Here is a 27,479-nt window from a genome sequence, read left to right on the forward strand (position 1 = left end):
TACAGGGTGTAACGATGAGGCGCACAAACGAGTTCCTTTTGAAATGTTCGTTTCAAATTAAAATTGGCACCGCAAAAGCAATGGTATTTGCTATCTACCAATATAAGCAACATTAATGTACAAATACATACATATTCTAAACATAAACTCATCTACATATCTATGCACATATCAGATGTGTGTTAAATCAAGCCTAAAAACTACTGCATAATGCTCAGCTCATTTTTATTGAACAAAAAAAGACAGATTTTTTTTAATACGTTTATTAAGGTAATTGCCCCTATTATGGGCGTATAATATATAATATTTTTATTGTCCAAAAAACGAGATGCTCAGCCTGAAGTTTTGGCGCGCGTCTTTCTGCAAATTAAATGTAAGAATTTAATTAGAAATAAAAGAAATACATGCATGTAGAAAATAATTATTTTAAGTGCTTGAATCAGACACCTAAGGCCATCTTTAAGTGAATTAACACTTTCTGGTGGAAACCGCAAAAGGTAATTGAATTAATCATCATTTAAGCACCTAAGATTTTATCCAAAAGAAATTAATAAAATGTTTACCTCGCACGAAGCCGAATAATGCGCAGTGTTCAATATAACCTCACTTAGGTCAGTCAGTCTGCAAAGAGTTGGAAATACATTTTAAAGGGATTTTTCAAAATAGATAACTTGCGTACTTTGGTAAATATGTCAGTTAGATACAAATCAACATGATTAATCTCAGAACAGGTCTGTGTTTAAATCATCATAGTCACACAAATAACTGCATTTCTATAGTATATATTTACCATATCTGCAACATTATTGTCATCTGCATTTGCGAACCGGTAAATCGCCATACGCCATCTTGTTTTTAGAGGCGACTACATCTTTCTAGACATCTTGCATATGCCTAAAAATTACATTTAAAACAACCATTAGTATAATGAAATTTAGGTGCATTTCATTTAGAAGGCTTAGATTCAGTTTACATCGAATTCCACATGAATTTTACTCAGTACAGGTCTGTGTATAAGTTCATCACGTGCTTCTATAGAGAATAAATTTGAGATATATTTCTTACCTTTTATTGTTCAACCATTTAAATGTGCGCCCAAATTATGTTGATATTACGTATTCAACCCTGCAATACAAAGAAATTAAACACATATTAGTTTTCTCAACCTCACTTCAAAATGCATTTGAATAAAATTCTGCCATCAGATTGCCGATTCATCTTTAAATGAACAAATATTGTTCGAAATTATGTTGAAATATACAATATAAAATCGAGAAAATGTTCCTTCAGTCTCGTCATCAGTTTCATCATTTGTGGCCATACATATTTATTTGACTTTTGCGTTAAATAAAAACATTAACCAGAACTCACCATCTCGCACAAAATGTTCAATCCAAATGAAAGATGAAAGCACGTGGCACAAGCAAGAAAACTCTTGAATTTCACTTACGATATCATCAAGTATGCATTTGGTTACTATCGATTGATACGTGCAATGTTGCATATCGATAGGTTTTGCAACTCTGCGTAAACAGCTGAACGACACAAAATAAACACGTGCGGCTGCATTACATTTGACTTTATAATTGTTTACATTTTGTTGACATATTACAAAATATACAATGGTAAATATGTTCGTTCGCTTATAAAAAAGTGCAAAATAAAACATATTTCCATTCATATACTTTTAGGGTAAGCAAAAGAAGACGAAAAAGATACAGAAACAGCGAAATGCACAATTGAAGCGTCTGATGAAGCCCACCGATTCCCGGATAAAGGAGCAAGCACGTCAAAAACGAAAAAAGCCAACCGATCCTCATGATATGAAAGTCCATGAAGCGACACAGCAGAGCTCGGCACTCTTTTTCCAGTACAACACACAGCTGGGACCGCCCTATCATATCGTGCTCGACACGAATTTCATTAATTTTAGCATTAAAAATAAGCTGGATATAGTGCAGTGCATGATGGACTGTCTGTACGCCAAGTGCATACCATATATATCGGACTGTGTGCGCGCCGAGCTGGAAAAACTGGGCAACAAGTATAAATTGGCCCTCCGAATCATATCCGATCCCCGTTTCGAGCGTTTACCCTGCTTGCACAAGGGCACCTACGCCGACGACTGCTTGGTCGAGCGAGTGCGTCAACACAAGTGCTACATTGTGGCCACAAATGACAAGGACCTGAAGAACCGCATACGCAAGATACCAGGCGTTCCTATCATGTATGTCGCTGCGCATAAATACGCCATTGAGCGTATGCCCGAGGCGTACGGTGTTAAAGCGTAGTCCAAGTTATATCTTATCTTACATCTATTATTTGTAATTTCTTTAATATAGATAAGCATTAAGAAAAACTACATCTTTGTTTTTAAAGATATCTTGAAAGCTCAATCCAATTCAAGATCTCTTCCCATTGGAGAAATATTCAACAGCAATTAAATCCGCAAAATGTAATATAGAAGTTTTGTTTATTCAAAAAATCTGGTTCACGATGATCTTAGGCATCGGCGTGCAGACGAGCCGTTGGCTTCGACAGGAAATCAGAGTATGCCTGGTAGGGTGTGGAGCCCAGAGGCATTTCCTTCCACAAGTCCGGAGTCAGGTAGGCGTATGTCTTGGCAATAGCAGCATAGGTAGCCTTGGCGAAGTTACCCAAGGTACCGGTTGAGCCACGAGCGGAGGTGTAGCAATCCTCAATGCCAGCCATGGTCAGCAGCTTCTTTGGTACGGGAGCTGAGACAATACCGGTACCACGGGGCGCTGGGATTAGACGCACCGATACGGAACCGCACTTGCCGGTAACCTTGCAGGGCACGGTGTGGGGCTTGCCGATCTTGTTGCCCCAGTAGCCACGACGTACGGGCACAACAGACAGTTTAGCCAGGATGATGGCACCACGGATAGCGGTTGCGACTTCCTTGCTGCACTTGACACCCAGACCGATGTGGCCATTGTTGTCGCCAATGGCGACGAAAGCCTTGAAACGTGTGCGCTGACCGGCACGCGTCTGCTTCTGGACGGGCATGATCTTGAGGACCTCATCGCGCAGAGCAGAGCCCAAGAAGAAATCGATGATCTCGAACTCTTTAATGGGCAACGAGTAGAGGTAGATCTCCTCGAGCGACTTGATCTTGCCCTCTCGCACCAGACGACCCAGCTTGGTCACTGGCACCCACTCCTTGGAATCTTCCTTGCCACCACGACCGCGTGCGCCGCGTCCACGGCCACGACCACGTCCACCACGACCACCGCGAGAGCCAAATCCACCTCGGAATCCACTACGGGCTGGAGCTGCGTCCGCCATTCTGAAATTGAATCAAGAACAAATAGCTTTAGTATTTGTTAGGTTAGGTACGCGCACTTATAATCGATATTGACTTTTCAAATTTGAAGTGCTTGAATCAGACACCTAAGCCCATCTTTAAGCGAACTAACGCTTTCTGGTGGAAACCGCAAAAGGTAAGTTAAATAATCATCATTTAAGCACTTCAAAATTGGTCTACTTTTTAGGTGCGTGTGCACCGCCGCCATTTTGAAACACGTGGTAATGCATACTTCAAAATAAAATTTTCACTTTTCTATTTCAGTTACAAGTGAAATTCAATAAATTCAATGGTTAGTTTTTACACACGAATTACCAACTATTCAAATAATTACATTTTATATATGTATTTATATTTAACTTTATTAAATGGACTTACTTGTAGTTGTATCAACTTTATGGGGTGAAGACAAAAACCAAATGAACGAGATGTTCTCATCGCAGACAAGGCGAACCCATCGTTAGGGTTGCATTTAATCGATATTTAATTTACAGGAATCCTATCGATTGTCACTCGTCGGCGCTCTCTCACTTGGTATCGATAACTTAAGTAGCCAACTCGTTAGTTTTAAGTACATAAACATCAGTTAAATTCAAATCTTGGCTTTGTCAACTAAATATATATATCCTAAAGCATAGTCGAAATAATATTCCAAAAGTTGTTCATTTCTCCCTCTCTCTCTCTCTCTCTCTCTCTGTCATTCACTCCTTCATTCCCTCTAGTGAAGGGAGCTTTCGCTTTATTATGTTAAACCTCTTGTGTAAATGCTTTTTTATGCATCCTTTTTTTTTTGACTAGTAGTAGTATTTATTACACATAAATAATATGGATTCACATAGTATAAATTGAGCCTTATATAGGCAGAATCATAAGTTCTACCAGAGTGGGACGCGTGATTGTAAATGAGCTGCTTTCCACAAATGTCGCCGAATTGGGCTGGTAGAAATGTGCGTGTATAATTATTATGCCTGGGTGTTAGTCGATCTATCTAGGGTTCCGAAAATAAATATTGCTTATGGACTATGGTACTGCGCGGAGTACGATAAATAGTTGCGTTTTGCACTGAGGACTGCGCCTAAATGCAATTCGACCACAATAATAATGTCTGGTTACGTATTGCAACAAATTGCGTCCGATTCTCCAACCCCTCCCGAACTAATTGTTGGTATGGGTGTAGTAGAGCACGGAGTTGCCGGGCAGCTGCCAGTGGGAGGCCTTCAGCTCGATCAGCTGGAGCAGGGTGCGGCGTATGGAGGCGGCAGCATCGCCGGCATTGAGGAACGCATCGCGCACCAGGGACATGAGCAGCTCCAGCTGCTGCGGCAGCTGCTGCTCCATATCCTGGCCAATGCAGGTCAAAACATAGAACAGGCACTCAATCTGCAAATGGGAAATGTCTTACAACTGTTGCTCAGCGAGGGGTATAGCATTAGGGAAACATACCTCGGATAGGGAACGCACTGGAGGACGCACACAATCCTCGCAGCACTTGGACAGCAGGCTGAGCAGCACCAGGGGTGGCGGGGTGCCCTCGCTGTGGGTGCGCAGCTGCAACTGGCGGCGTTTCAGCTGGCAAAACATTTCCGTAAGAAATGCCATGAAAGCCGTAAAGCGAACCCGCGACGGCGACTTCATGCCTTGAATCGCGAACAGCAGCTGCAAAGGAAATCCAGTTGGAGTTGCAGTTGCAATTGGAGTTGGAGTTGGGTTTGGCCTACCTTTTCGCGTTCCTGATACCACTGGCGGCATGTGTTGAGCAGCGCCTCGAGAAACGTCTCCTTCTGCTCCTTGGCGATGATATTGAGGCAGAGACGCGATATGGGCAAGGCGAAGCGTCGACTCTCGACGGCGCGCTTGATGAACTGTGAAGTCAGCTCCATAAGGCAGCGGGAATTCAATTTGTTGGGATCCTCCAGTGCCGTTTCGATCAGTGCCTGTATTTCCGGCGTAAATTGGCCAATGTCGGCCACCTCATTGCCCAGGCCCAGACCCAAGCCGGCCAAGCCACGTGTCAGCGCATCGGCCGAGGACAACGACTTGGAGCGCTGCAAAGCGGCTCCATTTTGATAAGGATCAATGCCATTCACTTGATATTGCTGTTGCTGTCCATTGTGGTAGTGATTCATATTGTTATTGTTGCCGTACTGATTGTGCTGCGCCGACTTCTGTGCCCGGGTCTCCGGCGCGAACTTGACGCGGTTCGTCGACTACAATGAGAGAATTTATTTATTATTGACTTTAAAAGCCGAACCGTTCATTATACATGAAGTATATTGCCGCTGGATGGTGAATTCATGAGCGGTATTTGTCCAGTCAACGGATGCGTCACCAAGATGGAACGATGATGGCCACCCTTGAGGCTGTTCAGTGCGGGCATGTTGCCCAGCGATAGCCCCGCCTGGCGTCTGTTGAGGATCGCATATTGCTGCTGCTGCTGCTGCTGTTGCTGGAGAAGATTAGGCCCGCCGCCAGCCATTGGGAAGATGAGGGACGAACTGGAAGAATGTTGTAGATTGTGGTTTAGCTCTGCAAGAAGACGGCAAGAGGGATAAAGCTTGGCATTAAAAATGTGTTGGCGTTACCGATTACTGTTAAGTGCCTCAGCCGGTGGCGTCGCACGTGTGTTGCTCGTCATTGTGAACTCCTGGGCATTTATGTTCAGCTTGTTCGAGACACACCCACCACCACCACTAGCACCACCAGCACCACCTGCGCCATCAGCATCGCCGGCTAACTCGGAGCCGCGCACATCTGACAAAGTTTAATATTGTTGTTGCCATCGAGAGACAATTTAAAGATACACACAAGTGAACATTAACATAAGTACGGGTATGTGATGAATTTATTTATTTGGGTATCGGGTGTTGGGAATTTATCAACAATTATGAAAAGAAGAAGAAGAAAGAAAACATTTACCAATTAAATAGTATAATGTAATTTATGCATTCGTTAAAGCAGCTGCCAAGCAAAGGCAATTTTTTGTGTATTTCATTTAAAGAAATTTTGTATATTTCATTAAAAAAAAAAAGCTTAAGAACTCCGTACCAATTATTGCCTCAATTTCCCGTATGAATGACAAAGGGAATGTCACAAAAGAAAACAACAAAAGAGAGTTTCCTAAAATGTTCTACTTAAAGCCAAAAAACTTTAGACAGTCACTAAATTTTTATATTATTTATATTTTATAAAGCTCATAAAGTTATAATTATTATCTGAACTTTGTATCAACGCATGCTAAAATCTTCAATTTTGTAAATGGGCAGCACTTTATCGACAAGCTGGCAGGACTGGACAACCACTGTTCTGTTTGCAGTGCTGCCAAATGTGTATTGTATTGCAAAGTGGCAACACTTTTATTTTGTTTCTTCCTTCACTTAACCTACAAACATGAGAAGGGAAAGTTCACGAACAACTAAACAAAATTAACAAAAAAAAGAAGGAATATTATTTGTTTCCTTATTCCAGGCAAAAAAAAACTAAGTAAAATGTTTTCCCCAAAACCAATGTATATTCAAAAGCTTCTTTAGACAACAAATTTATGAACGAAAGAGTTGAAATTTAGTGAAAAGGCAAGCTTAGAGGCATTTTATAGATGATATATGTATATGTATTTGGGGGGAGACTTACTTGGAGGTCTGTATATATCCATTGCGGGCTTGCCACGCATTTGTCCAGACTGATTGCCAGGCACGTTGAACGCCAGACTGCGCCTTTTGTTGATGTTCTATAAACAAAATTGTTAACACATGCATATGTATTATGTGTGTGTGTGTGCCTGTGGACTTACCTGTTGATTTGAGGTGCGCACAAAGCTGCGCTCTCTGGATATGACACCTGGCATTATGGGTTGAAAATCGGGCGATTTGCGCACCTTTCGAGCATCATTCTGTTGATTATTATTAAATGTGGCTGCTGAGATTTCCACTTTTTCTGCCATTGTTGCTGCTGCTTGCTTCTTCTTCTTATGCGTTAAACTAATTGAGAACCCTAATCTTTGGTTTTTGTTGTTGTTTTTTGAAAAACTTGAATTATTCACGTATCCGTCTGCGTCTCTTTAAAGATCGGAATACTTGAACTAAACGCTTATATATGTTTTTTTCAATATTTGAGTAAAGTTGTACATATCACAATTCTTGTTTTGTTTTGTTTTTTTTTTTTGTATTTGCTTCCCTTTAATACAATTAACTAGGCTTAATTTGCTTTCGTAGTCTTATATGCAAGACAAATAGTATTTATTCCTTTTATAAGTATTAGCGTGGTCTGCAATAGAGAGAGAGAGAGAGGGAGAGAGAGAGAGACAGTCTGATTCATTAATCATGAATATATTAATAAATAATTAAGTCAGTCTAGACGCAAAGCTTTAGCTCAAGACAGTCTGTCATTTCTTGAACAACTGCTGCAAGAGAAGACTGAAGCATAAACTATTTGCGCGCTTGATCCAAAATCATGTTTATATATATACACATATATACATATATACATGTGCCTCGTAGGCACATCCACAGTCTGTCAACCGGCTCTGCGGCTGCGCGTAGGAGTGCATCTGGTTTCGAGATCGCGCTTGGGCAGCGCACTTCCAGCTGAGATGACATCAGCTCTGAGTAATTTTTGTCTAATTTCTCAGCTTTTTAAGTATCCGTAAATATGAGTGTGCGTGTGTGTGTGTGTGTGTTTTTTTTAAGCTATTTTCTATTACTATAATAAACAAATGCCTGCCACGACAGCTAAACACAACAATGTTTTTTTGTAAATAAACAAACGAAAAAAATTGAGAAAAATTTATTTTAAAAATAACAACAAATAAACTAAATCGAGAGTCTGGTCAAAAAAGTTAAATACACTACACATAACACATAACTCCGCTTGGAGATATGACGTTCCAAAACGACATAACTCCGCTTGGAGATATGACGTTCCAAAACGACATAACTCCGCTTGGAGATATGACGTTCCAAAACGACATAACTCCAGGCGGATAATAATTAATTATTTTTTATGGTAATATTCGAATAATACAAATATATTAGATAAACAAAATATTCTGTTAAGCTGCGCTAAAGATGTTATATTTAATTGTTTTTCCAATAATTTGAAAATTTAAATAATTTTATTTTAATATATAGGAACTTCTACCAAAACAATTATTCATAGTTTTATCTATATATTCCAATCTATTTATTATAACTTTTAGATTTTTATTCAAGTCACGCAGTTTCTTAAAAATTTTAAACAAAAATAAAGTAAATGCAATTGAACTTGTGTTCAATTAAAACAAAATCAGAAGAGTTTTATCATAAGGAACGACAAAACTAGACTAAGTTCCAACTAAAAACATCTTTCGATAATGGATTTATAATTAATCTAATGACTGTGAGAATAATGAAAATGTTTTTCATTGGCTTTTAGAGTTCCACTTTGACTAGTCTCAAAGTTATCGCAAATTGTTTTGAAATTGAAATTGTTTGCGATTGAAATATGTTTCCAAACTTCGTTAGATTAAAGTCCATTGAAAGATGTGACACATGAGGTCCTGTACAATTTGTAATGCCCTTGCAGAGGGTATTATAATTTTGTTGTGAAATGTGTAACGCATAGAAGGAGACATCTGCGACCCCATAAAGTATATATATTCTTGATCAGCATCAACAGCCGAGTCCGTCTGTTTCTATCCGAACTAGTCTCTCCGTTTTAAAGCTATCTTTGCAGAAGTCCAAACCAGCTGGATCGGACCACTATATCATATAGCTGCCATAGGAACGATCGCTCGAAAATTAAGGTTGTTGTATGAAAAAACATATCTCGACTAAACTCGGCAATTATTAGTTTTACTCAGCTCCTCATATATATGCAAATTCCTATTAAGATCGGACCACTATATCATATATCTGCCATAGGAACGATCGGTCGAAAACTAGGTTTTTGCTTAAAAACCTTTTTTGTTTATCAAGATATCTTGACCAAACTCGGCATTAACTATATTCCCTGTGCTTCTTAGATACGGGCAAAGCACTATGAGCATTATGAACAGGTTGGCTCTGCAAGGGTATTAGATCTTCGGCGTGCCCAAGATAACCTTTCTTTCTCGTTATGGAAGTCTTTTGTCGCCAGTCTGTGTCTAAGTTTTAATTTGTTATCATTTTAATTGATTTAAATAAAAATCTTCAATTGAATACGTCTATTCTTAAGGCTTTTAGCGTGGCCCATAAATATTGTTAGAAAGCATTACCCGGCGCTACCCGGCAAAGTATTATTTATTAAATCAGTTTTTGGATTGAATTTTATACAGTTTTGAAGTTGTTTAGAACTAAATCTAAAAACATTTAAAATTGATTCGATGAACGATTCTCATCGATTTTCCACGGTGTTGAGTGGAATTTTGCCAAAAAGTTTAACTTTTAGTGCTTACCTTTTAATGCAATATAAAATTGATCCAATAATTTGTTTGGTTTTCGTTGCTGTTCAGCTATTGTTAAACTGCCTTCACACTCTATTTTGTTTTTTTTGTGGCTTCTTATTCGGTATCTCTCTTCCAAGTTTTTTAGATTAAATATCGTCGTTATGGGTTTCGCGTCGTCGTCGTCGTCGTTGTGATTCGTATAGATATGTGTTTATTCATTAACTTTATAGATACGCTCTTCGTGTGTCGTTTAATTATGCTCGGCACATACGCTGGCAACAATAATTCCAAAACAATAATTATTATTTTTATATATTTTTATTTTTAATTATAATTCACAGTCAGGCATTGTGAATGCCTTCTAGACAACTACATCTATGTGAGTGTGAGTTTTTCGCTTAGTTTTTGGATCGTCGCACTCTCAACACATGCACACAAGCACACAAACACAAGCATACACAAGCACACAGACACAAGCATACACAAGCACACAGACACACACACACACACACTCACATACAGCGGCGCAGAAACAATTGATGATTGTCTTGTTATTCTTTACAGTTGCTGCTGTTTTTTTGTTGTTGTTAGTATTTCACGAGCAGCTGTTTACGCGTTGGATGAGTCAATGATCGGGTGTGGGCGGGGGGAGAGGGTGGGACGGCCGACTGCGGCTGCGGCTGCTGGTAAGTATACGCACCGTTGACGCTGACGTCGTCGTTAGCTGCGCCTATTTTTGGTTTGTTGCTTTGCGCTTGTTCTTAGCTCGTTGTCAATTGTTATAGTTGCTGCTTCTTCTTGGATTTGTTCGCGTAATTTTCGTTTCTTTTTTTTTTTTTTTGTTGTTTTATTTCTGTTTCTTCGTTTTTTTAGATCGCTCGCTAGTTCTCTTGGCTATTACTCACACACACACACACGCGCGCGCACACACACACACTCAGATACGGTATATGGCCTGGCATGTGAAATAAGCATAGATATGAATTTATTTTTATGTTTTGCTCTTGCACGCGCTTTTGTTTTTCTTCAAATTCTGCGTTGTATATGTATGTATGTATGTATCATTTATAATTCTATTCATTTGCGAATTATTCACATGTGCCGTATACTATACATACTATTCATATATGCATGCTATATGTATCTAGACTCTCTGTACATACATATATGCAGCGGAGGTGCGGCTATATTCTTCCGTTTCCGCTAGTTGGATGCGGTATGACGTCGTTTTTTTTTAACAAATAAATATTGCTATACAAATGGATGGGTATTATTTGTTCGTATTGGACCAATATGATTTCCGTTTGGCGAGCGCTCTGCTATTTATAAATATATAATTCGGCTTGTCTTCTGAACGCCCAAAAACTGATGTATGTATGCATGTATGTTTGTATGTATGTATGTACTCAATATGAATCACATAATAGCGAACGAGTCGTTAGAGCAAAATAGAATTTACCAACTCTGCTGCACATTCTCATATAAATACATATGTATATATATATATGATTTGAAATCACATAAAACTTTCGATTTTTACTGCATTTATTACAGGCGTTTCCTTTCGTTGCGCTAAATTTGTTCGTTTCTTTTGCTCTATTTGAATATTGCAAATTGTTCAAATTTATTGATTCGCACATATATGTCGATATGCATGTATGTATATATGGTAATGTGATTATCGTTTTGTTTGCAACACTTGACGCAGGGCTTTTTTTTATTTTTTCTGTGGTACAAAATCAGCGTTTAAACTTAAAAATTAAATCATCGGCGCGAGCGATCAGTTAAAGACTAAAACTTGATGAATCGCCGCCGCACCAAAAAGCTCTTCCACTCACAACACACGCTGCATGCGATCTCGCGCAAAGAGAGCGAGCGCGAGAGAGGAGCGTCTCTCTCTCGCTCTCATTTGAGGGTTGTCGAGTTTGCGCTTAACTGGATGATTCAAAAGTATTTGTCAGCGGATGAGCACATAAATCAAAAGTAGTATTTTAATTGACTTCATCCATTGTTAAACAATTATTTAAGCCCAATGCATATGCATATTTAAGAATAATTCAAATAGCTGTGTCCACTTGTTATTTTTGATTTCTACAGTAAGTATGGACATATCTTTTCTGCAGCCAAAAGTGGTAAAAGTATGTTTTTTGATCTATTAGAAATTTTGGCAAGCAGAAATACATTACCAAATTATAGCTGAGCTTAAATTTGAATATATTTTAATTTATAATTTAATACAATATTGATTCTTATAAATACACGCAAATGATATGAGCAAATTGCCCGCCAATAATTTAAGTATACATTTAAAAAAAAGTAAATGAAACGCTACAAAAAATAGTGTTCTTGGAAAATGGAAAGTGTGTGTCGCTATAGCGGCTGTTTTAACAGACTACTTTGTAGTTGCTGCCAGGGAGTTATTCAATGAGTTGTTCAATTGCTCCTCCTCATCCTTGTCCAGGCCCAATGCCATGGTTAACAATTTGACTACGCAGCGCTGTTCGTGCACCTCGCCCTTCTCGGTGGATGTAATATCCTTTTCTAGTTTTAGCTTCTCTTCGGCAGCCATCAAAATGCCCTCCTCAATGGTGCTCTCCGATATTAAACGGTATATGGTGACTGGACGACTCTGACCCATGCGATGGCAGCGATCCTCGGCCTGTTTGTCATTGTAGGGATTAAAATCAATGTCGTGAATTATGCAGGTATCCGCTGCGGTTAAATTGATGCCCACGCCGCCGGCTTTAGTGGATAACAGAAATACAAATATATTGTCATCGACATTGAAATCTGTGATCAGATCCTGTCGCTCTTTAACAGCCGTGGCACCGTCCAATCGGCAGAATCCATGCTTCCGTATCCTTAAATATTCTTCCACAACGTCCAGCATCATGGTAAACTGACTGAAGAGCAGCACACGATGTCCTTCTTCCTTCAGTTTTGGCAATAGGGTATCCAGATAGAGGAATTTTCCCGAATCACATATCAAACTATCCGGAATCTTGACATCGTACAGTTCCTAAAGGGAAATGCGTTCGTTAGACATATATATTTATATAGTTGTTTTCACGCGACTTACATATTTGTTGCACAGTTGATAGACTTGAAAATCGGACATAATTGCCAATTCCTCGAATATGTACTGCTCGTTGGTTTTCTTGTAGGAATTGACGCGCGCCAGCCGCTTGGAAAAGCCCCGCAACTGCTCGTCTGAGAAATAGTGACGCATTAGCAGCGGATGATTGGCCATGCGTCGCATTTCCATCATAATTGCCACACCGGCACGATCGCTGCTGCCACAGATCTCGCCCTTGTTGTTTGAATAATATTCCACCAACTCCTTATAGTATTGCTTTTGTGAGGCGCTCATCGGAACTTTTTCCTAAAGAAGAGAAAACATATATATAAATTATTAAAAATTCCTTAGGTTTGCAGCTTGGTTTTTGAATGCTTACCACACAGCTGTGCTTTTTGGGTAAATTGTTCAGCACATCCTTTTTAAGACGCCGGAGCACAAACGGTTTCATAATGCGTTTGGCGCGTTGCACTTGTGTCTCCTGGAACTGTGACACTTCCTCTTGATCGCCATCGGTTTTGTTCTTCTGCAAGATATCAAAAGCAAGATATAAAAAAAGTTATGCTTAAAAAAATACACTTGTTACGCACCTTGACAAACAAAGATTTGATGTCCTCAATGCTCTTGGCAAAAAATTTGGGCATCACAAAGCACAGCAACGAGATCAACTCAAGCAGATTATTCTGCAGCGGCGTGCCCGTAAGCAGAATGCGCATTTCTGCATTGATTGTGATCAGATTGACGTAGCGCTGAGTCGTCATGTTCTTCAGCATGTGGGCCTCATCGAAGATGACATAATGTAGCTTGCAAACGCGGAACATCTTTCGCTCCTCGGGCGTGGATCCAACTATATGGTAGCTGGCAAGGTACAGATAAAGCAACGGCGTAATAAACTTGCAACTGCAATCGCTTACGTGGTGAGAAGAACATCAAAGCCGGTAAAGCCATCTTTGGCGAAGCGTACGCGCATCCTTCGCCGCTCGTCCTGCGAGCCGTGATATTTTTCGACTACCAGACTGGGGCACCATTTGGCGATTTCCGCCTCCCAGTTGTCCAGCGTTGACGAAGGCACCACGATTAAGTGTGCTCCCTTGCTGAGGCCGTTTTCCTTAAGATAGGCCAGAAACGCAATGACCTGTATGGTCTTACCCAGACCCATCTCGTCCGCCAAAATGCCATTCATTTCCTGCTTATGCATCACAGTGAGCCAATTAAGGCCTATTACCTGGTAGTCGGCCAATTGCAAACTGTAACAGATCCGAAAGAAATTATTGCAATTGATTAAAAATAGTACTTAGTTTAGCTAGATTCATCCTAATTTAAGTTGCATCAAAAAAGCTCTGGAACTGAGAGAGCAGTTATCATAAGAACATATTTTCACGAAGCAAATCTTTACAAAATTATAATATCTCATCACAATTGAATTATCTCTGAGACATACGAAAAAGCTAACAGAAATGGACACCCACTTGCTGCTTAGAATCTTTGGCTGCTCCACAATGCCGGCACCATTGGCAATGGCCGTTTCCAGGCGTTGCACCATACCGTTGCACTTGCTTAGAATGGTTGCAACCGTATTCTGTTTGTTGATCAGATCCTGTGCGTAGTTAAGTAGATCCGCCGATAGCCGGTTGGCCTCCAGTTTTTGTCGCAAATCCGCCCAGTCGCTGAATGGTCGTATCTCAATAAGTACTGTTGCCTTCTTCTCCGAGAGCGTCTTCACCGACTGCAGCTCAATGATGCTGGCCGTGTTCATGAATTGGAACACCTTCTTGCGCTGTCCGGTCATTTTGGTGGACATTTCGGTGTCACTGTCGTCGCTGTCGTACACCTGATCCTTGGATTGCTTGACATCATCATCCGAGTTGTCGTAGTCCGAGTAGTTGCCACTCGACTTGCCATGCGCCTTGGCTCCACTTCCATTCGTGCTCGGCTTCAGTTTCGCCTTATCCAAGGGTCCATTTTGCGCTTTGGGCTTACAGTTTTCCTTCAGATAACGTGTTGCCGCTGCAACGTCCCAATTAGATCGTGCCAGCGAGTCTTGAATTGCCTAGAATATAAATTAACTAATTAGCGTACTGTCACAAGACTGAACTAACAAAAGTTAGTGAGTTTAACAAAAGTTTTCTAATAATAAATATTTCTTATAATTATATACAGCGTTTATGTTGAGACATACATAAAGCATATATTTTTCATTTGAAAAGGACAAAATCCTGACCTATAATTTCCTTAGCAACCCCTTGCCAGCGACGCCCCTGTGTCAACAGCTGTTCACAATGCCGGGCCCGAATCGCCATATTCCGAACACATGTAAGCGACGCGCGCGCTTTGCTCCCCGCACCCCGCACGCAAAAAAAAAAATAAAAAAGAAAAAATATAACTATGGCAAACGTTGCACTTACCATCGTATCGTAGTTTGGCATTATTTTTGCGGCCGCCATATAACGCTCCTCTTTTTCCTTGACGGTCAACACAAGTTTAGGCTTTTTTGGCGTTTGACAGTCTGCGCTGTCGCTGTCGCTGTCGGCCATCACCTGGATGCGCTTCTTGCCAGGCACACGCTCTGAAATGCAACACAACAGTTGTATTGTTTAATGTAGCATCCGTCAATGGAATAATATACACAATGCCTACCAGTTCTGCCCAGGCTGGCAGCTGCGGCAGCTGCATTTTTATTTATGCGAAACTGTCGCAAATCGTTCAAACTAGATTTTGAGACAGATGGCGCTTGGCTTTCCGACATGTCTGAGGCGAGCCGAATTGTAAACAGTTGTTGACGTTTTATTTAGAAATAATAATTGCAATTAATGTACAATTTAACATTTACAGTACAAAAAATTTTCCTACAACTTTTGCATTCACAATTCACACAAATAATCAGTACTCGCAGTTGCATACCGATGCCAATCGCAATCGATAACGATGTGCGTTCGCGACGCGAAACTGTTATCGGTGCGTTAGCCCTGTGGGCCAATCGAGATTTTCGCGACGCCCTGTGCAGCCCTCGTCGAATTTTTTCCACTTGTGCTAGAGAGGTTAATTGAGTATTTGTTTTTTGCTAAAAAAAAACTAAAAGACATTTTCCCAAGTTTGTTAACGAAAGTGAAACATCAAACATGGCTGGCGGCAACACACCGCGTGTTATACAGGTGACCAATATTGCGCCGCAGGCCACCAAGGATCAGATGCAAACGTTGTTCGGCAACATTGGCAAAATCGAGGAGATTCGACTGTACCCCACCATACGGGATGTCTCTTGCCCGGTGCAGTCGCGCATCTGTTATGTGAAATACACGGAGACGAGCAGCGTGCCCGTTGCCCAGCACTTGACCAATACCGTTTTCATAGACCGGGCGCTCATTGTTATCCCGGTGCTGGCCATACCCGAGGAGTATCGTGCACTGGAGATGCTTAAGAATGGCACCATTGTGCCGGGCTTGCAGAAACCAGACTCCAAATTGCCGCCGGAGGTAATCAATCGCATTGAGGGCCAGCTGCCGCAGCAGGTCATCAAGACGTATGATCCCAAGCTAGTGGAGTTCAATCTGCCCGAATATCCAGCGCTGCCCTCCTTCTACGATGCGCGCAAGATAGAAGAAATCCGACGCACCATCATTGTGTGCGATGTGCGCAACGAGTGGCGCCTCGATGATCTCATGGAGTGCTTCCAACGTGCCGGCGAGGTCAAATACGCGCGCTGGGCCGAAAAGGACAACAAGACGTACTGCATGATCGAGTTCTGTGAGCAGACGAGCGTTATACATGCGCTGCGCCTGCAGGGCCAAGAGTTCAAGGGCGGCCATCTGAGTGTCTACCACTCGACCTACTCCATTACGAAGCCCGAGGCCAAGTCGAATGAGGCAGCCCAGGCCGAAATTGAGGAGGCCATGACGATTGTCAAGGAAGCACAGAGCATGATATCGGCCGCCATAGATCCCGTCATTGGCATGCTGGCCAAGGACAAGCGGCGACGTTCTCGCTCACACTCACGTTCCCGCGAGCGACGCACCACCAGTCGATCCCGTTCGCATCGGTCCAGCTCACGTCGGCGCCGTCGCTCCGGCACTCGCGAGCGACGCAGCATCTCCAGGTCCCGACGCTCGCGCTCTCGCGGCAAACACTCGTCACGGTCGCGCAGCAAACGCTCGCGATCGCGTCATCGTCGCAGCAGCTCACGCTCGCGCCGCTCACGCTCACGTGGCGGCAAGCATTCGCGTTCGTCGAGATCGCGCGGCAAGCGCTCCAGATCTCGACATCGCCGCAGCACTTCACGCACACATCGCTCACGCTCGCATGGAGGTGCAGGAGCCGGTGGCAGTGGCGTTGTTAGCGTTGGCAGCGGCAACGGCAAACGCTCCAGATCCCGTGAGCGCAGCAAGAAGTCGCATCGCGCCCGTTCGCCGCGCTCGCGCAGCAAACGCAGCTCCCCATCGCCGCCACCACCGATCAGCAAGTCGCGATCCAGCCGGAGCAAAGATGTGGCCACAATTTCAAGCAAGTCCTCGTCCTCGTCCTCCCGACGACGTTCGCGCACACCGGACACACGCAAACTGAAACCCATCACAGAGGATGTCGAGGCGAAGGCCCGCAAATCGGTCAGCGTTGAGAAGTCGGACAACATGGATATATCCAACTCACCATGAAGATGGAACAAGATCCTATAATATGAAAATATTTTGATAAGAAATACAAATCAATTAAAAACTAACATTACTTCTGCTATTTAATCAATATCAATGCCAATTTCTATTTGTACTGCGCTCCTCTGTCCTAGTTCCAAGTATAAAGTTTAATTCAAAGTCCAGCATTTACACATGTATATTTATTTAAGTAAAAATATTCAATATACAACTCTAGCCTAAGTTAACACAAGCTTACGACCTTTTTATTTCAGGGCCAAAAAAGCGGAGAGCTAACTCCCAACCAAATTACGAAATACGAGTTGGTTGTAAAATATACTTTTATTCCGATAAAAATTGTGAAAATTTTAAGTGAAGACACTTTCACAAAGAACAGATTCTTTTACAAACACCAAGCACGTATTGATTAGTTTATTTTTAAAAGTATCCCATTTAAATTAAATTAATTTTGCATTGCTTTGAAACACAAACAAGCTTTCTAGCGTTTTTCACCCATTTCTCACATTTCCAGGCGAAATTCTTCAAAGCTCCGAATAAAGGACAAACTAAGTTTTACTTTTATAAATCGCAAATCAATCAGCCTAAAGAGATAAAAATAATCGAATTATAGCTATTTGTTAATTTGAAGCTGAGTTTATATAACTTTCAATAAATCTTATAGAAAATACGTCACACAAGCTAATTTAGCTAGAAAAAAGCTACAATTATTTCGAACTGTGCATTAAACAGCTGTTAGTTTGTTTGTTTGGCTTTTCTGCCGCCACAAAAGCTCTCTGCCTCGCGCAGCGGAGGCGGAGCTTTTACGCTCTACAAAATGTCGGCCGGCCGCAAGTTTGACTTCGAGTTGATGTCGAGCGTTTGTGGCCAGCGTTTCTTCTACAGGCAGCATAAGAGTTTCAGTCGCTTTTCGTATATATATATATATTAATTACAATTTCTTAACCGTTTACTCGATTGTCGCAACAAGTGCAATTTGTGCAAAATGTCCGCAGTAACAAAAGGTAACATGAATTGCATATTTTGTTCGTGGGAGACTTTTGATATGCTAAATGTGAACTTTGGACTTGTTGCTGTGTTATCTGCTGCCCGGCGGCCCCTTGGCTCCCCCCTCGCCCAGCACTAACTGGGCACCGGCAAGGGGAGCGAGCGTCCGCACTTTGGACCCGCTTTCGTTAACATTTCTTAATTTGAATAATCTTCATATCTCACATATTTAATTGCTGTCTTCTAGGCATTTATATTGTGGCTGCCAAGCGCACGGCCTTTGGAACCTTCGGTGGCGCCCTGAAGAACATCAATCAGACGCAGCTCCAGACGACAGCTGCCAAGGCGGCGCTGGATGCGGCTGGCCTGAAGGGCGAGCAGGTGGACACGGTCATCGTGGGCAATGTGATTGCGGTAAGTTGCTGGCTGAAGCGGACTCTGGACTTTAGCTTGGCTAACTGAAGAAAGTGATACGAATTCTGCTCATCTTTTATTTGCAGTCCTCGTCCACAGATGGCATCTATGTGCCTCGCCATGTCGGACTCAACTGCGGCGTTCCCATTGAGAAGCCAGCGTTGGGCATTAATCGTCTCTGCGGCTCTGGCTTCCAGTCGATTGTGAATGGTGCTCAGGACATTTTGGTGGGCGGTGCCAAGGTGGCGCTCACCGGCGGCGTGGAGAGCATGTCGCAGACTCCGTTCATAGCGCGCAACATGCGCTTTGGCACCACATTGGGTGCCAACTACAATCTGGAGGATGCCCTGTGGGCGGGTCTGACAGATACCCACTGCAAGCTGCCGATGGCGCTGACTGCTGAGAATCTGGCCGATCAGTACAAGATTTCCAGGGAGCGCGTGGATGAGTTTTCGCTGCGTTCGCAAAGGAACTGGGAAAAGGGACAGCAGGAGGGCGCCTTCAATGCCGAAATTACGCCCATCAAACTGAAGGTCAAGGGCAAAGAGGTTGACTTTGTGGTGGACGAGCATCCACGCCCCAAAACCACCATCGAGGGCCTGGCCAAGCTGCCGTCGCTGTTCAAGAAGAACGGCGTCGTCACCGCGGGCACAGCATCCGGCATTTGTGATGGCGCTGCCGCTGTGATCGTTGCCTCCGAGGAGGCGCTCAAGGAGTACAATCTGAAGCCGCTGGCACGTCTCGTTGCCTTCTCGTTTGTGGGCGTCAAGCCCGAGATTATGGGCATTGGACCAGTGCCTGCCATACAAAACGTGCTCAGGGTATCCGGCAAGAAACTGGAGGACATAGACCTGATCGAGGTAGGTCTCCAATTGCGTACACAGTTATAGTTGGTTCTCAATTAAACGTTTTGCAGATTAATGAAGCCTTTGCCGCTCAAACCCTGGCCTGTGCCGATGCCCTGAAGCTGGATCAAACCAAACTGAATGTGAACGGCGGTGCCATTGCTTTGGGTCATCCACTGGGCGCCAGTGGCTCTCGCATCACGGGCCATCTGGTGCACGAGTTGCAGTAAGTAGACAAACTGTTCCGGTTGCGAACTTCATTCATCTCCATTCATATATCGCTCTCTCCTCCACGCTTCGCAGGCGCAAGAAGCTCAAATATGGCATCGGTTCCGCTTGCATTGGCGGTGGTCAGGGCATCGCCCTGCTGCTGGAGGCCGTTTGAGGCGAAGCCAGTTCTGCATTTACGATAAGATTAAGCGTTTTGATTGAAATATAAATAAAGTTAAGGACTGATTACAAATATTTTGCTTTTGTTTTGGGTTTTACAAATTTATTTAAACATTTTGCACATGGAAGTGTTTGTAAAGCTTTCTACAAGAAAGACAACATTTCATTATAAAACTGATATTTTCGAAATAGCTAAAATGTTTACATCAAGACAAGATGCGAGTGTGATAAATGGAATCTGTTGCTCGCACTTTAAGGTAAGAATCTCTTAATGGGCCTAACAATACGAGTACATGAAATTGTTCAGTTCGTTTGGGCGCTGGTAGAGAACAACGCCAGGACACCGCTGGCCACGCCAATGGAGAAGATGTAGTTGACAAATGGCGTGGCATTCTTCAGCAGGAAGAAGCTGATGAAAATGATGATGGCCAGGTAGAGGGCATTGTTATAGAAAATCGAGTATGTGGTCGCTTCATAGTCGGCAACCTCGTTCTTCTTCCACAGGATGCGTTCGTCCTTCTCCTTGCGCGTGACCTTCTTGTCATCGCCCAGCTGGCGGTTGACCTCGCGGGTAACAGCCTCCTCACGGCGCACGGCAATCTTGTGCTTCAGCTGGAACTTGATGTTCTTGTAGGCGGTGGCCATCAAATAGGTGCTAGCCGCAGTCACCAGCACAAACAAAATGGAGCTGGGCCACAGGTCCATGTTGTGAATGCGCCAGAACAGCCCTAAAAACCATCAACATTCCGTTAGCGGGCAAGTTGGGAAATTCAACAACGTGTCACTATTCACAGGCACTTACATATGGGCAGCGCGGAGACGATGAAAGCGTTGCCGTAAAAGATTGTCGCCGATTTCGTGGTGACATTGCGACTGAAGTCCTGCAGCAGCAGCTCCTCCTCCTTGGTGAAACCAGACGATTGCACTTTCTGTTGCTTGCCAGAGCCCATTTTTACGTGTGTGTTTTGTATGAAATGCGCTAGTGAAAGTTACAGCAACGCAGCTAGGCGAACGAAGAATGAGAGTAAAGCGTACACGAAGGCAGTCGCATCGGCAAAGTGACAGCTGCGGCGTAGTGACGTGTAAGGTAAATGTCAAAAGACAAAGTTGCTCCGCGATATAAACCTGTTCACTCTACACTTGGTGAACTGGTTCGTACAATTTAGTGTTCTATTTATCTACTGTTTAGTATCTTTACTTAAAGTTACGAAAAAAAACTCATTGCTAATTTCTAAACTTTTTACAATTAAATATAAATAAATATAAATATATAAATAAAGAGCTCTTTTAATATTAATATGTAACTTGCAGTGAAGCAGTGATTTGAAATATAATGAAGCAGTTCAAATCCTTCAGCCCTGGCACAATCGTTGCAAAATAATCGAATAATCAATAACAATAGAAGTGCAACAGGTTCTGTAACAGCTGTTTTAGTTAACAATTTGAATATTAAGGTAAATCAATTTAAGATTTAAATTTTTATAGTTACTTACATGCTTACCGCTTATGGTAAATAATTAAATTGGAGTTCAGATAAATTGTTTTTATAGTATTAAATGTACTAACCTTATCAAAATTCCTTAATATGAGTCCGCGTCCAAAGGTCATTTTAAGATTTTGACATCTTTGTAATTATTTTTTTTAAGAATGATGCGCTCAAAGCTTTTGAGTCTGGTGCCCCGTACCACAGGTGTGTGCCGGCATATGTCCACTGCCACAAAGCTGACCACTGTGGCAGTTGATGATAAAACTGGCATCGCTACCCTCACAATGAACCGGCCGCCCGTAAATGGTCTCAACCTGGATTTGCTACGCGATCTAAATCAATCGATCGGAGAAGTAGAGGGCAACAAAAGTCGTGGCCTAATATTGACATCGGTAAGGAGAATCCTTGATCTATCATGATTGGCTCATCAATTGTATTCATTTTTAGTCAAATCCCAGCATATTCTCCGCTGGTCTGGACATACTCGAAATGTATAAGCCAGACAAGGACAGAATTCGCGCATTTTGGACCGCTCTGCAGGACGTCTGGTTGGCCCTCTATGGCAGCAGTGTGCCAACAGCAGCTGCCATTAACGTAAATGGCATAAAATCACTTTAAAGCACATTAATTAATAATAATTTCGACAGGGCCACTCCCCAGCAGGAGGTTGTTTATTGGCCACATCCTGCGAGTATCGCGTTATGCTGCCAAAATTCACAATTGGTCTGAACGAAACTAAACTTGGAATTGTCGCACCAAAATGGTTTATGTCATCCTTCCTAAGCGTTCTGCCCCGACGTGAAGCTGAGCGTGCGCTCAACCAGGGACGCATGTTTACCACAGAGGAAGCCCTGAAAATTGGCCTGATCGATGAAGTTGCCATTAGCAAAGAGCAAGCCTTGGACAAGTGTGCCCAGTTTATTGGTACATTTGCCAAAGTTAATCCGCTAGCTCGTTCGCTAACCAAGCAGCAGCTGAGGGCTGATGAATTACAACAGTTGGAAAATGAACGTGCCCAGGATTTGGAAAGGTTTCTGTTCTTTGTAAACCAACCGGCTGTGCAAAAAGGGTTGGGCATATATCTGGAAAGTCTAAAAAAGAAGGCCAAGAATTGAATTCGTTGCCTTTGAATTTGTAGTTATTCTCATATACTGTTTTTATACACACAATATATTTTAAATATGTATATATGCCATTAAAAGTTGAATCTGTAAATTTGTATTGGTCTTGTATCTATGGCTGGGTTTTTAACTCCGCTGAGTTGCTTTGAAACGAGGGAATAGAACAAGTTTTGTTTCTTCTTCTTACTGAACGATCCACACATGGTACGTAGTAGATATGGAGTGCGTTTTACTGGCAGTGACGTCACAAGCGCTGAACACCAATAACAGCAATATTGTGACGAAATGCCAAAAGTAATCAAAGTGTGCAAATAATGACCTTGTCTGCTATGTATCATGTGATCAACAGTCCACAAAATGCTGCGTAGCCAAACAAAACTCATGGATTTGGGCAGGCGCCAATTGCCTCGCCTGCACAGATCCATGACAAAAGCATCCAATCTCACCGTGGTGGAAATGGACGACAAGACGGGCATTGCGACGCTGACATTGAACCGACCCCCTGTAAACAGTTGCAATTTGGAGCTGCTGCAGGAACTGCACGAGTCCATTAAGCAGATCGAATGTGATAAAAGTCGTGGACTAATACTGACATCGGTAAGATAGTTTACAGACTACAGCAGGGGCTATATATTCCTCTTGTTTAACAGTCCAACGATAAAGTCTTCTCCTCCGGACTGGATCTCAATGAATTGCACAAACCGAACCAAGAGCGTCTGGTAGCATTCTGGTCAACGTTGCAGGACCTGTGGCTAACTCTATACCAAAGCAGTGTTCCTACAGCAGCGGCCATCAATGTAAGTTCCATTTAAATGATGAGTTAAAGGATCATTTGGCACACTTCTCTCTCTACACAGGGTCACGCAATTGCCGTTGGTTGTGTGTTGGCTGCAGCTTGTGAGTACCGAGTCATGTTGCCGGGCTTTAGCATTGGCATCCATGCCACGAAATTTGGCTATGTGGTGCCACCGTTTATAATGATGTCGTATCTGAGCGTCTTGCCGCGTCGCATCGCGGAACGAGCGCTGCTGCAAGGCAAACTTTTTACCACCGAAGAAGCATTGCAAGTGAATCTCATCGATGAAGTGGCCGAAAGCAAGTCGGAAGCTCTCTGTAAATGTGCTGAATTCATTGGCAGCTTTGAGAAGACACAACCGGAGGCCAGAGCACTGACCAAGCGACAGTTTCGTGCGCCAGATGTGCAGCTTTTGATAAACGATCCGGAAGGTCAATTACGGGAATCCTTGGAATATATAAATACGCCATTGTTTCAGCAGGGCTTGGAAGAGTATCTTGCAAAGCTCAAGAGCAAGAACAGAAAGTGAAATTTATATTTCATCTGAAACGTACTGTGTTAATCTGTGCATTTACAAGGGTTAGGGTTTGTTAGTTTTTGTAAGAAAATGCTTTTATATTCCCTTTAAATATTAAATTTGTTAGAAGTGATTGTGCTTTGAAATCGACTCCAATAATCGAAAACGAATGGACACAATGGATAGCATATCAACAGGTTGATAAGCAGCTGAAAAAATGGCGAACTAAATTGCATTTAGAGAGTTTATTAAAGGGATTTTTCAAGACCTCAACTTTAGACTGCGCTGGAACCTGCGCAGCTCCAAAATTTTACCGCTCATCCAAAAACAATTCCGAGTGAATCTCCTCAGGTAGGTTAGCCATGGCCTTTGTCATCATCTCCATAAACGAATTAATTTCCAATATTTTAGCACGATGTCGCTTCATTTCGTCTCTGCAATATTATTTGTTTGAATTGATCCCTTGCAATCGCACGATCTGGTACTCACTTGCTTAGCTTCTCGACGTAGTTGTTTATGAACTCCTTGCTTCGGGTGGCCATGCGATCCTCGCGCTCCTCAATACGCGATATCTGCGTGGCCTTCATATCGCCTACAATCCGCAACAGGGACTCCCGATCATCGATGCACATATGCAACTCTTGAGGCACCGCATCCAGATCTTGCAGCGCCAGCTTATGCGATATGAAACGTGACACTGCGTCGGTCATGTTATCCGCGAAGTGCTCGCAAACATCGCGCAGCTGGAGAAAGTAAATTTGTGCCTCCTCCACGAAGCTGGCCATTAAGCGCGAAATTCGACGTTCAAAGTTCAGCGTGGTCTCCTGTGAAAACACAGATGCTCAGATTTACAGATTAGACATGCAGCTAAACTTACCTCGACTGCCTCATGCAGATGCAGCTCCTGTGCCATTAGATTTTGCCACATCTCATTAAGCGCATCGTCAAACTGCGCATTCAGTGCGTCCATCGCTTCGCATAGTTGCAAGTGCTTCGGCGCCTCTTCATCGCCAGCCTCCAGTTCACGCAGTGTGCTGCTCGCTTCCTCGAAGATCTTATCCCTAAATTGCATAAATTCTTCAATATGTTGCTGACCGAGCGCCTGCAGCTCCTGTTGACCTTCCTGTAGACTGCCCATAAAATCCTTAATTTCCGCATCGCGCTCGCTGAAGCGCTCCAGACCCAGTTTGTAAATCTTCTGAGTTAGCTCGAATACATCGTTTTCGTACTCCTCAGCCAGCTCTTGTGCAGTTGGGCCAATTAACATGAGAACTCTGCCGTCATTGTCGCCTCGCCACATGGTCTCATACAGCTGGTGGCCATCCAGATGCTCTACAAAGCTGGAAGACAAACGTTCCGCCTCGGCGAGTTCGCGTGCCTTTGTCTCCCGAGCGTGTATTTCCTTTTCCTGTTTGCCCTCGATTTCGCGCAGCTCTCTGCTGTTGAAGTGAAATATATTAAATTTTAAATATTTTCTAATCGGCTTCAAATATTTTACTAAAATCTCTTTTGAGCCGCTTCGCGCATTTCATCCTTGATGAAAACGTATTCATAGTAATTCAATTGCTGCAATATTGCGGTTACATATTGCGACAGCGGAAAGTCTGGCAGCTTGGCTATGGGATTCCCCTCCAGGTTAAGTACTCTCAAGCTCTTGACAAAGCGCAGGCGATCAATCTGTGGAATAGTTAATAAGTATATATATTAGTATATGTTATCAATTGTTAGTCGAATCGGACTTACGCCATCTAAAACCTCGATCAAATTGTTACCAATGCTCAGTATGACCAATTTATCTAATGTCTCCAGGTTTTCGATTTTTGTTATGCGATTGCTAAACAAAGATAATACCTCCAGATTGACCAATGTCTCCAGATTCTCAATTTTGGTTATATAGTTAAAGCTCAGGTTGAGCTCCTTGAGTGCAGTCAGCATTCCAATGTGCTCGATTACTTCGATTTTGTTGCAATTGAGACAGAGTTTGGTCAGGTTCGGCAGAACCCACAAATGATCGATCCGTAAAATATCTGAATTTTGCGCATTATAATGTGTGCGATTAGTAATCATTTTACTTAATAATCTTTTAAATGTTGTGTAAATAAATAAATCGGTTTACTAAGTTATTTTCTTTCTTAATTATCCGAATATACATAATATTCCGTGATGTTCTGAGAACTTAGATATTTTTTTACTATTCGAAGTATAAATAATATTCTTTTATATTCTGATAGCTTGCAAATTAGTTGATTTTCGCTGTAAATTTGACTCACTTTTGAACTCCAGCCGCATTGTTTTGATGCGCTCCAGTACCACGGGCTCCAGCTGATGCAAGCGGCGCGTCTCGCCACGTTGTCCCTCCTCCAGATAGGCGGATTTGATCATGTCCAGATTGATAATGCCCGGCTCTGGAAAGTTAACCTCCTCGAGAAACGTTTTATTTGCTTGCCCATTTGTGGTGCTCGTCTCCTCATCCATGTCCCTTGATGGCCATTCAACATATGTCTGGCCACGTTCGGGCTGGCGAATTTATGCGTTGCCCCGGCAACCCGCTAATGTCCCAAACAAATTTGGTAAATACGGAGCCATGCCTGGTTACCAGCCGCGGACTCGCAAGTGGCATGTAGAGAATGCGTGTTGTGGTCCTGCTCCTTAGTTGCCGAAAAAAAATTCAACCCTGGCGCCTTAAACAGGTGCAATCGCTTGGCTCTGGCCAGGTTCTCGATTGATTCCACGTATTCGTTAAGCTTCGTGCGTGGCTCTCGCTCTCGCGGCGCCCTTCTGGTTGACAACGGGCCTGGGAGGGGCGCTTGGTCTACTTAGGGTTGCGGTTGTTGTGGATATCGGCGTAGTTGGTAGTTGTTCATGTTTGCTTATAAAATCAACTGCTGCTCGCAATAGATACTGCGATAAGCTCGCTTCGGTTTCGCAATATAAATATATTTTCGAGCTCCTCGAAGCATATTCCACTATATATTCACGTTCCGGCCGCGATATCGAGTGAATCCGTAGGTAAAGCTAACAGGCTCTGTAATTGCCCATAGATGTGCAATTCAGTTTGTTTTAACTAAAGTTAATCGATAAAGTGAGCCCCGAAATGAACGCGAATACATATATAATCTTAATGCGATATGGCGGAAAGGTTCATCATAATAAATAAATGCGTTTTGTTGGTGTGCGTGTTATGTGGAGAATTCTATTTAACGCAATGTTTAATGTGTTTCAAGGCTATGCCAAAGCCAAAACAAAAGCCCGTGCTGACTCAAGTCTTGGATTCGGCTCCTGGCCAGCCCCCTATCCCTCGCCCTACCCCCTTTCCCCTCCTCACTTACCCTACCAAAAACCACACATGTCCCATTTGAGTGTATGTGGACTTGGAACCTTCAACGAACCGTCTTCTAATTTGACATGGTGCTATAAATAAGTAATAAAAGCCCAACGTTTCAAACTTCTAATTGTCTCGGAAATGTGATACCAAATGGGAA

The 27,479-nt window shown here is 42.7% G+C and overlaps 10 protein-coding genes, 1 long non-coding RNA gene and 1 other non-coding gene across 15 annotated transcripts; 5 read left to right on the forward strand and 7 right to left on the reverse strand.

Moving 5' to 3' along the window:
- Positions 1–264: 264 nt before the first annotated feature.
- Positions 265–1,450, reverse strand: LOC115759821. Its single transcript, XR_004017553.1, has 5 exons — positions 1,372–1,450; positions 1,066–1,125; positions 791–894; positions 564–621; positions 265–360 (listed from the first exon to the last, which is right to left on the reverse strand). It is a non-coding gene; the product is annotated as an uncharacterized LOC115759821 (long non-coding RNA).
- LOC115760332 lies at positions 1,200–1,316 on the reverse strand. The gene has a single exon (XR_004017597.1). It is a non-coding gene; the product is annotated as a small nucleolar RNA Z5 (small nucleolar RNA).
- Positions 1,451–1,545: 95 nt separating the features above from the next.
- On the forward strand, positions 1,546–2,361 carry LOC115759820 (rRNA-processing protein FCF1 homolog). The gene is made up of 2 exons (XM_030700912.1): positions 1,546–1,625; positions 1,692–2,361. The coding sequence occupies exons 1-2, from the start codon at positions 1,623–1,625 to the stop codon at positions 2,289–2,291; spliced, it is 603 nt and encodes a 200-aa protein (XP_030556772.1). The 5' UTR covers positions 1,546–1,622; the 3' UTR covers positions 2,292–2,361.
- Positions 2,362–2,454: 93 nt separating this feature from the next.
- LOC115759819 (40S ribosomal protein S2) lies at positions 2,455–3,783 on the reverse strand. The gene is made up of 2 exons (XM_030700911.1): positions 3,707–3,783; positions 2,455–3,310 (listed from the first exon to the last, which is right to left on the reverse strand). Exon 2 carries the CDS (start codon positions 3,307–3,309, stop codon positions 2,503–2,505), a length of 807 nt encoding a protein of 268 aa, XP_030556771.1. The 5' UTR covers position 3,310; positions 3,707–3,783; the 3' UTR covers positions 2,455–2,502.
- A 327-nt stretch (positions 3,784–4,110) lies between these two features.
- Positions 4,111–11,495, reverse strand: LOC115759853 (MIF4G domain-containing protein). Of its 4 annotated transcripts, none has more exons than XM_030700950.1 (9): positions 10,426–11,495; positions 9,735–9,997; positions 7,116–7,588; positions 6,956–7,052; positions 5,911–6,079; positions 5,592–5,823; positions 5,047–5,535; positions 4,772–4,984; positions 4,111–4,708 (listed from the first exon to the last, which is right to left on the reverse strand). In XM_030700950.1, exons 3-9 carry the CDS (start codon positions 7,263–7,265, stop codon positions 4,484–4,486), a joined length of 1,575 nt encoding a protein of 524 aa, XP_030556810.1. In that variant the 5' UTR covers positions 7,266–7,588; positions 9,735–9,997; positions 10,426–11,495; the 3' UTR covers positions 4,111–4,483. The 4 variants fall into 4 exon arrangements, with proteins under 4 accessions (XP_030556810.1, XP_030556814.1, XP_030556812.1 ...); XM_030700952.1 differs by having other exon boundaries at positions 4,484–4,708; positions 11,185–11,495; XM_030700953.1 differs by lacking the exon at positions 5,911–6,079 and having other exon boundaries at positions 4,484–4,708; positions 5,592–5,854.
- A 456-nt stretch (positions 11,496–11,951) lies between these two features.
- On the reverse strand, positions 11,952–15,567 carry LOC115759777 (SWI/SNF-related matrix-associated actin-dependent regulator of chromatin subfamily A containing DEAD/H box 1 homolog). The gene is made up of 8 exons (XM_030700843.1): positions 15,439–15,567; positions 15,207–15,367; positions 14,271–14,851; positions 13,716–14,048; positions 13,392–13,659; positions 13,181–13,327; positions 12,805–13,107; positions 11,952–12,744 (listed from the first exon to the last, which is right to left on the reverse strand). The coding sequence occupies exons 1-8, from the start codon at positions 15,545–15,547 to the stop codon at positions 12,118–12,120; spliced, it is 2,529 nt and encodes an 842-aa protein (XP_030556703.1). The 5' UTR covers positions 15,548–15,567; the 3' UTR covers positions 11,952–12,117.
- A 30-nt stretch (positions 15,568–15,597) lies between these two features.
- On the forward strand, positions 15,598–18,039 carry LOC115759778 (probable splicing factor, arginine/serine-rich 7). Its single transcript, XM_030700844.1, has 2 exons — positions 15,598–15,839; positions 15,894–18,039. Exons 1-2 carry the CDS (start codon positions 15,612–15,614, stop codon positions 17,445–17,447), a joined length of 1,782 nt encoding a protein of 593 aa, XP_030556704.1. The 5' UTR covers positions 15,598–15,611; the 3' UTR covers positions 17,448–18,039.
- A 259-nt stretch (positions 18,040–18,298) lies between these two features.
- On the forward strand, positions 18,299–20,140 carry LOC115759803 (3-ketoacyl-CoA thiolase, mitochondrial). The gene is made up of 5 exons (XM_030700886.1): positions 18,299–18,445; positions 18,676–18,842; positions 18,929–19,702; positions 19,759–19,913; positions 19,991–20,140. Exons 1-5 carry the CDS (start codon positions 18,427–18,429, stop codon positions 20,070–20,072), a joined length of 1,197 nt encoding a protein of 398 aa, XP_030556746.1. The 5' UTR covers positions 18,299–18,426; the 3' UTR covers positions 20,073–20,140.
- A 23-nt stretch (positions 20,141–20,163) lies between these two features.
- Positions 20,164–21,119, reverse strand: LOC115759804 (translocon-associated protein subunit gamma). Its single transcript, XM_030700887.1, has 2 exons — positions 20,880–21,119; positions 20,164–20,805 (listed from the first exon to the last, which is right to left on the reverse strand). The coding sequence occupies exons 1-2, from the start codon at positions 21,025–21,027 to the stop codon at positions 20,381–20,383; spliced, it is 573 nt and encodes a 190-aa protein (XP_030556747.1). The 5' UTR covers positions 21,028–21,119; the 3' UTR covers positions 20,164–20,380.
- A 329-nt stretch (positions 21,120–21,448) lies between these two features.
- Positions 21,449–22,694, forward strand: LOC115759815 (enoyl-CoA delta isomerase 1, mitochondrial). Its single transcript, XM_030700906.1, has 4 exons — positions 21,449–21,531; positions 21,724–21,955; positions 22,011–22,157; positions 22,211–22,694. The coding sequence occupies exons 2-4, from the start codon at positions 21,725–21,727 to the stop codon at positions 22,676–22,678; spliced, it is 846 nt and encodes a 281-aa protein (XP_030556766.1). The 5' UTR covers positions 21,449–21,531; position 21,724; the 3' UTR covers positions 22,679–22,694.
- Positions 22,695–22,805: 111 nt separating this feature from the next.
- Positions 22,806–24,147, forward strand: LOC115759813 (enoyl-CoA delta isomerase 1, mitochondrial-like). Its single transcript, XM_030700905.1, has 4 exons — positions 22,806–22,888; positions 23,034–23,281; positions 23,335–23,481; positions 23,542–24,147. The coding sequence occupies exons 2-4, from the start codon at positions 23,042–23,044 to the stop codon at positions 24,007–24,009; spliced, it is 855 nt and encodes a 284-aa protein (XP_030556765.1). The 5' UTR covers positions 22,806–22,888; positions 23,034–23,041; the 3' UTR covers positions 24,010–24,147.
- Positions 24,148–24,217: 70 nt separating this feature from the next.
- Positions 24,218–26,487, reverse strand: LOC115759812 (dynein regulatory complex subunit 3). The gene is made up of 6 exons (XM_030700904.1): positions 26,268–26,487; positions 25,741–26,024; positions 25,496–25,674; positions 24,875–25,436; positions 24,487–24,821; positions 24,218–24,431 (listed from the first exon to the last, which is right to left on the reverse strand). The coding sequence occupies exons 1-6, from the start codon at positions 26,470–26,472 to the stop codon at positions 24,308–24,310; spliced, it is 1,689 nt and encodes a 562-aa protein (XP_030556764.1). The 5' UTR covers positions 26,473–26,487; the 3' UTR covers positions 24,218–24,307.
- Between the last annotated feature and the right edge of the window lie 992 nt (positions 26,488–27,479).

This window comes from Drosophila novamexicana, unplaced genomic scaffold (genome assembly GCF_003285875.2).
Source record: "Drosophila novamexicana strain 15010-1031.04,08,12 unplaced genomic scaffold, DnovRS2.1 tig00000387-arrow-pilon, whole genome shotgun sequence".
Lineage (NCBI taxonomy): Eukaryota > Metazoa > Arthropoda > Insecta > Diptera > Drosophilidae > Drosophila > Drosophila novamexicana.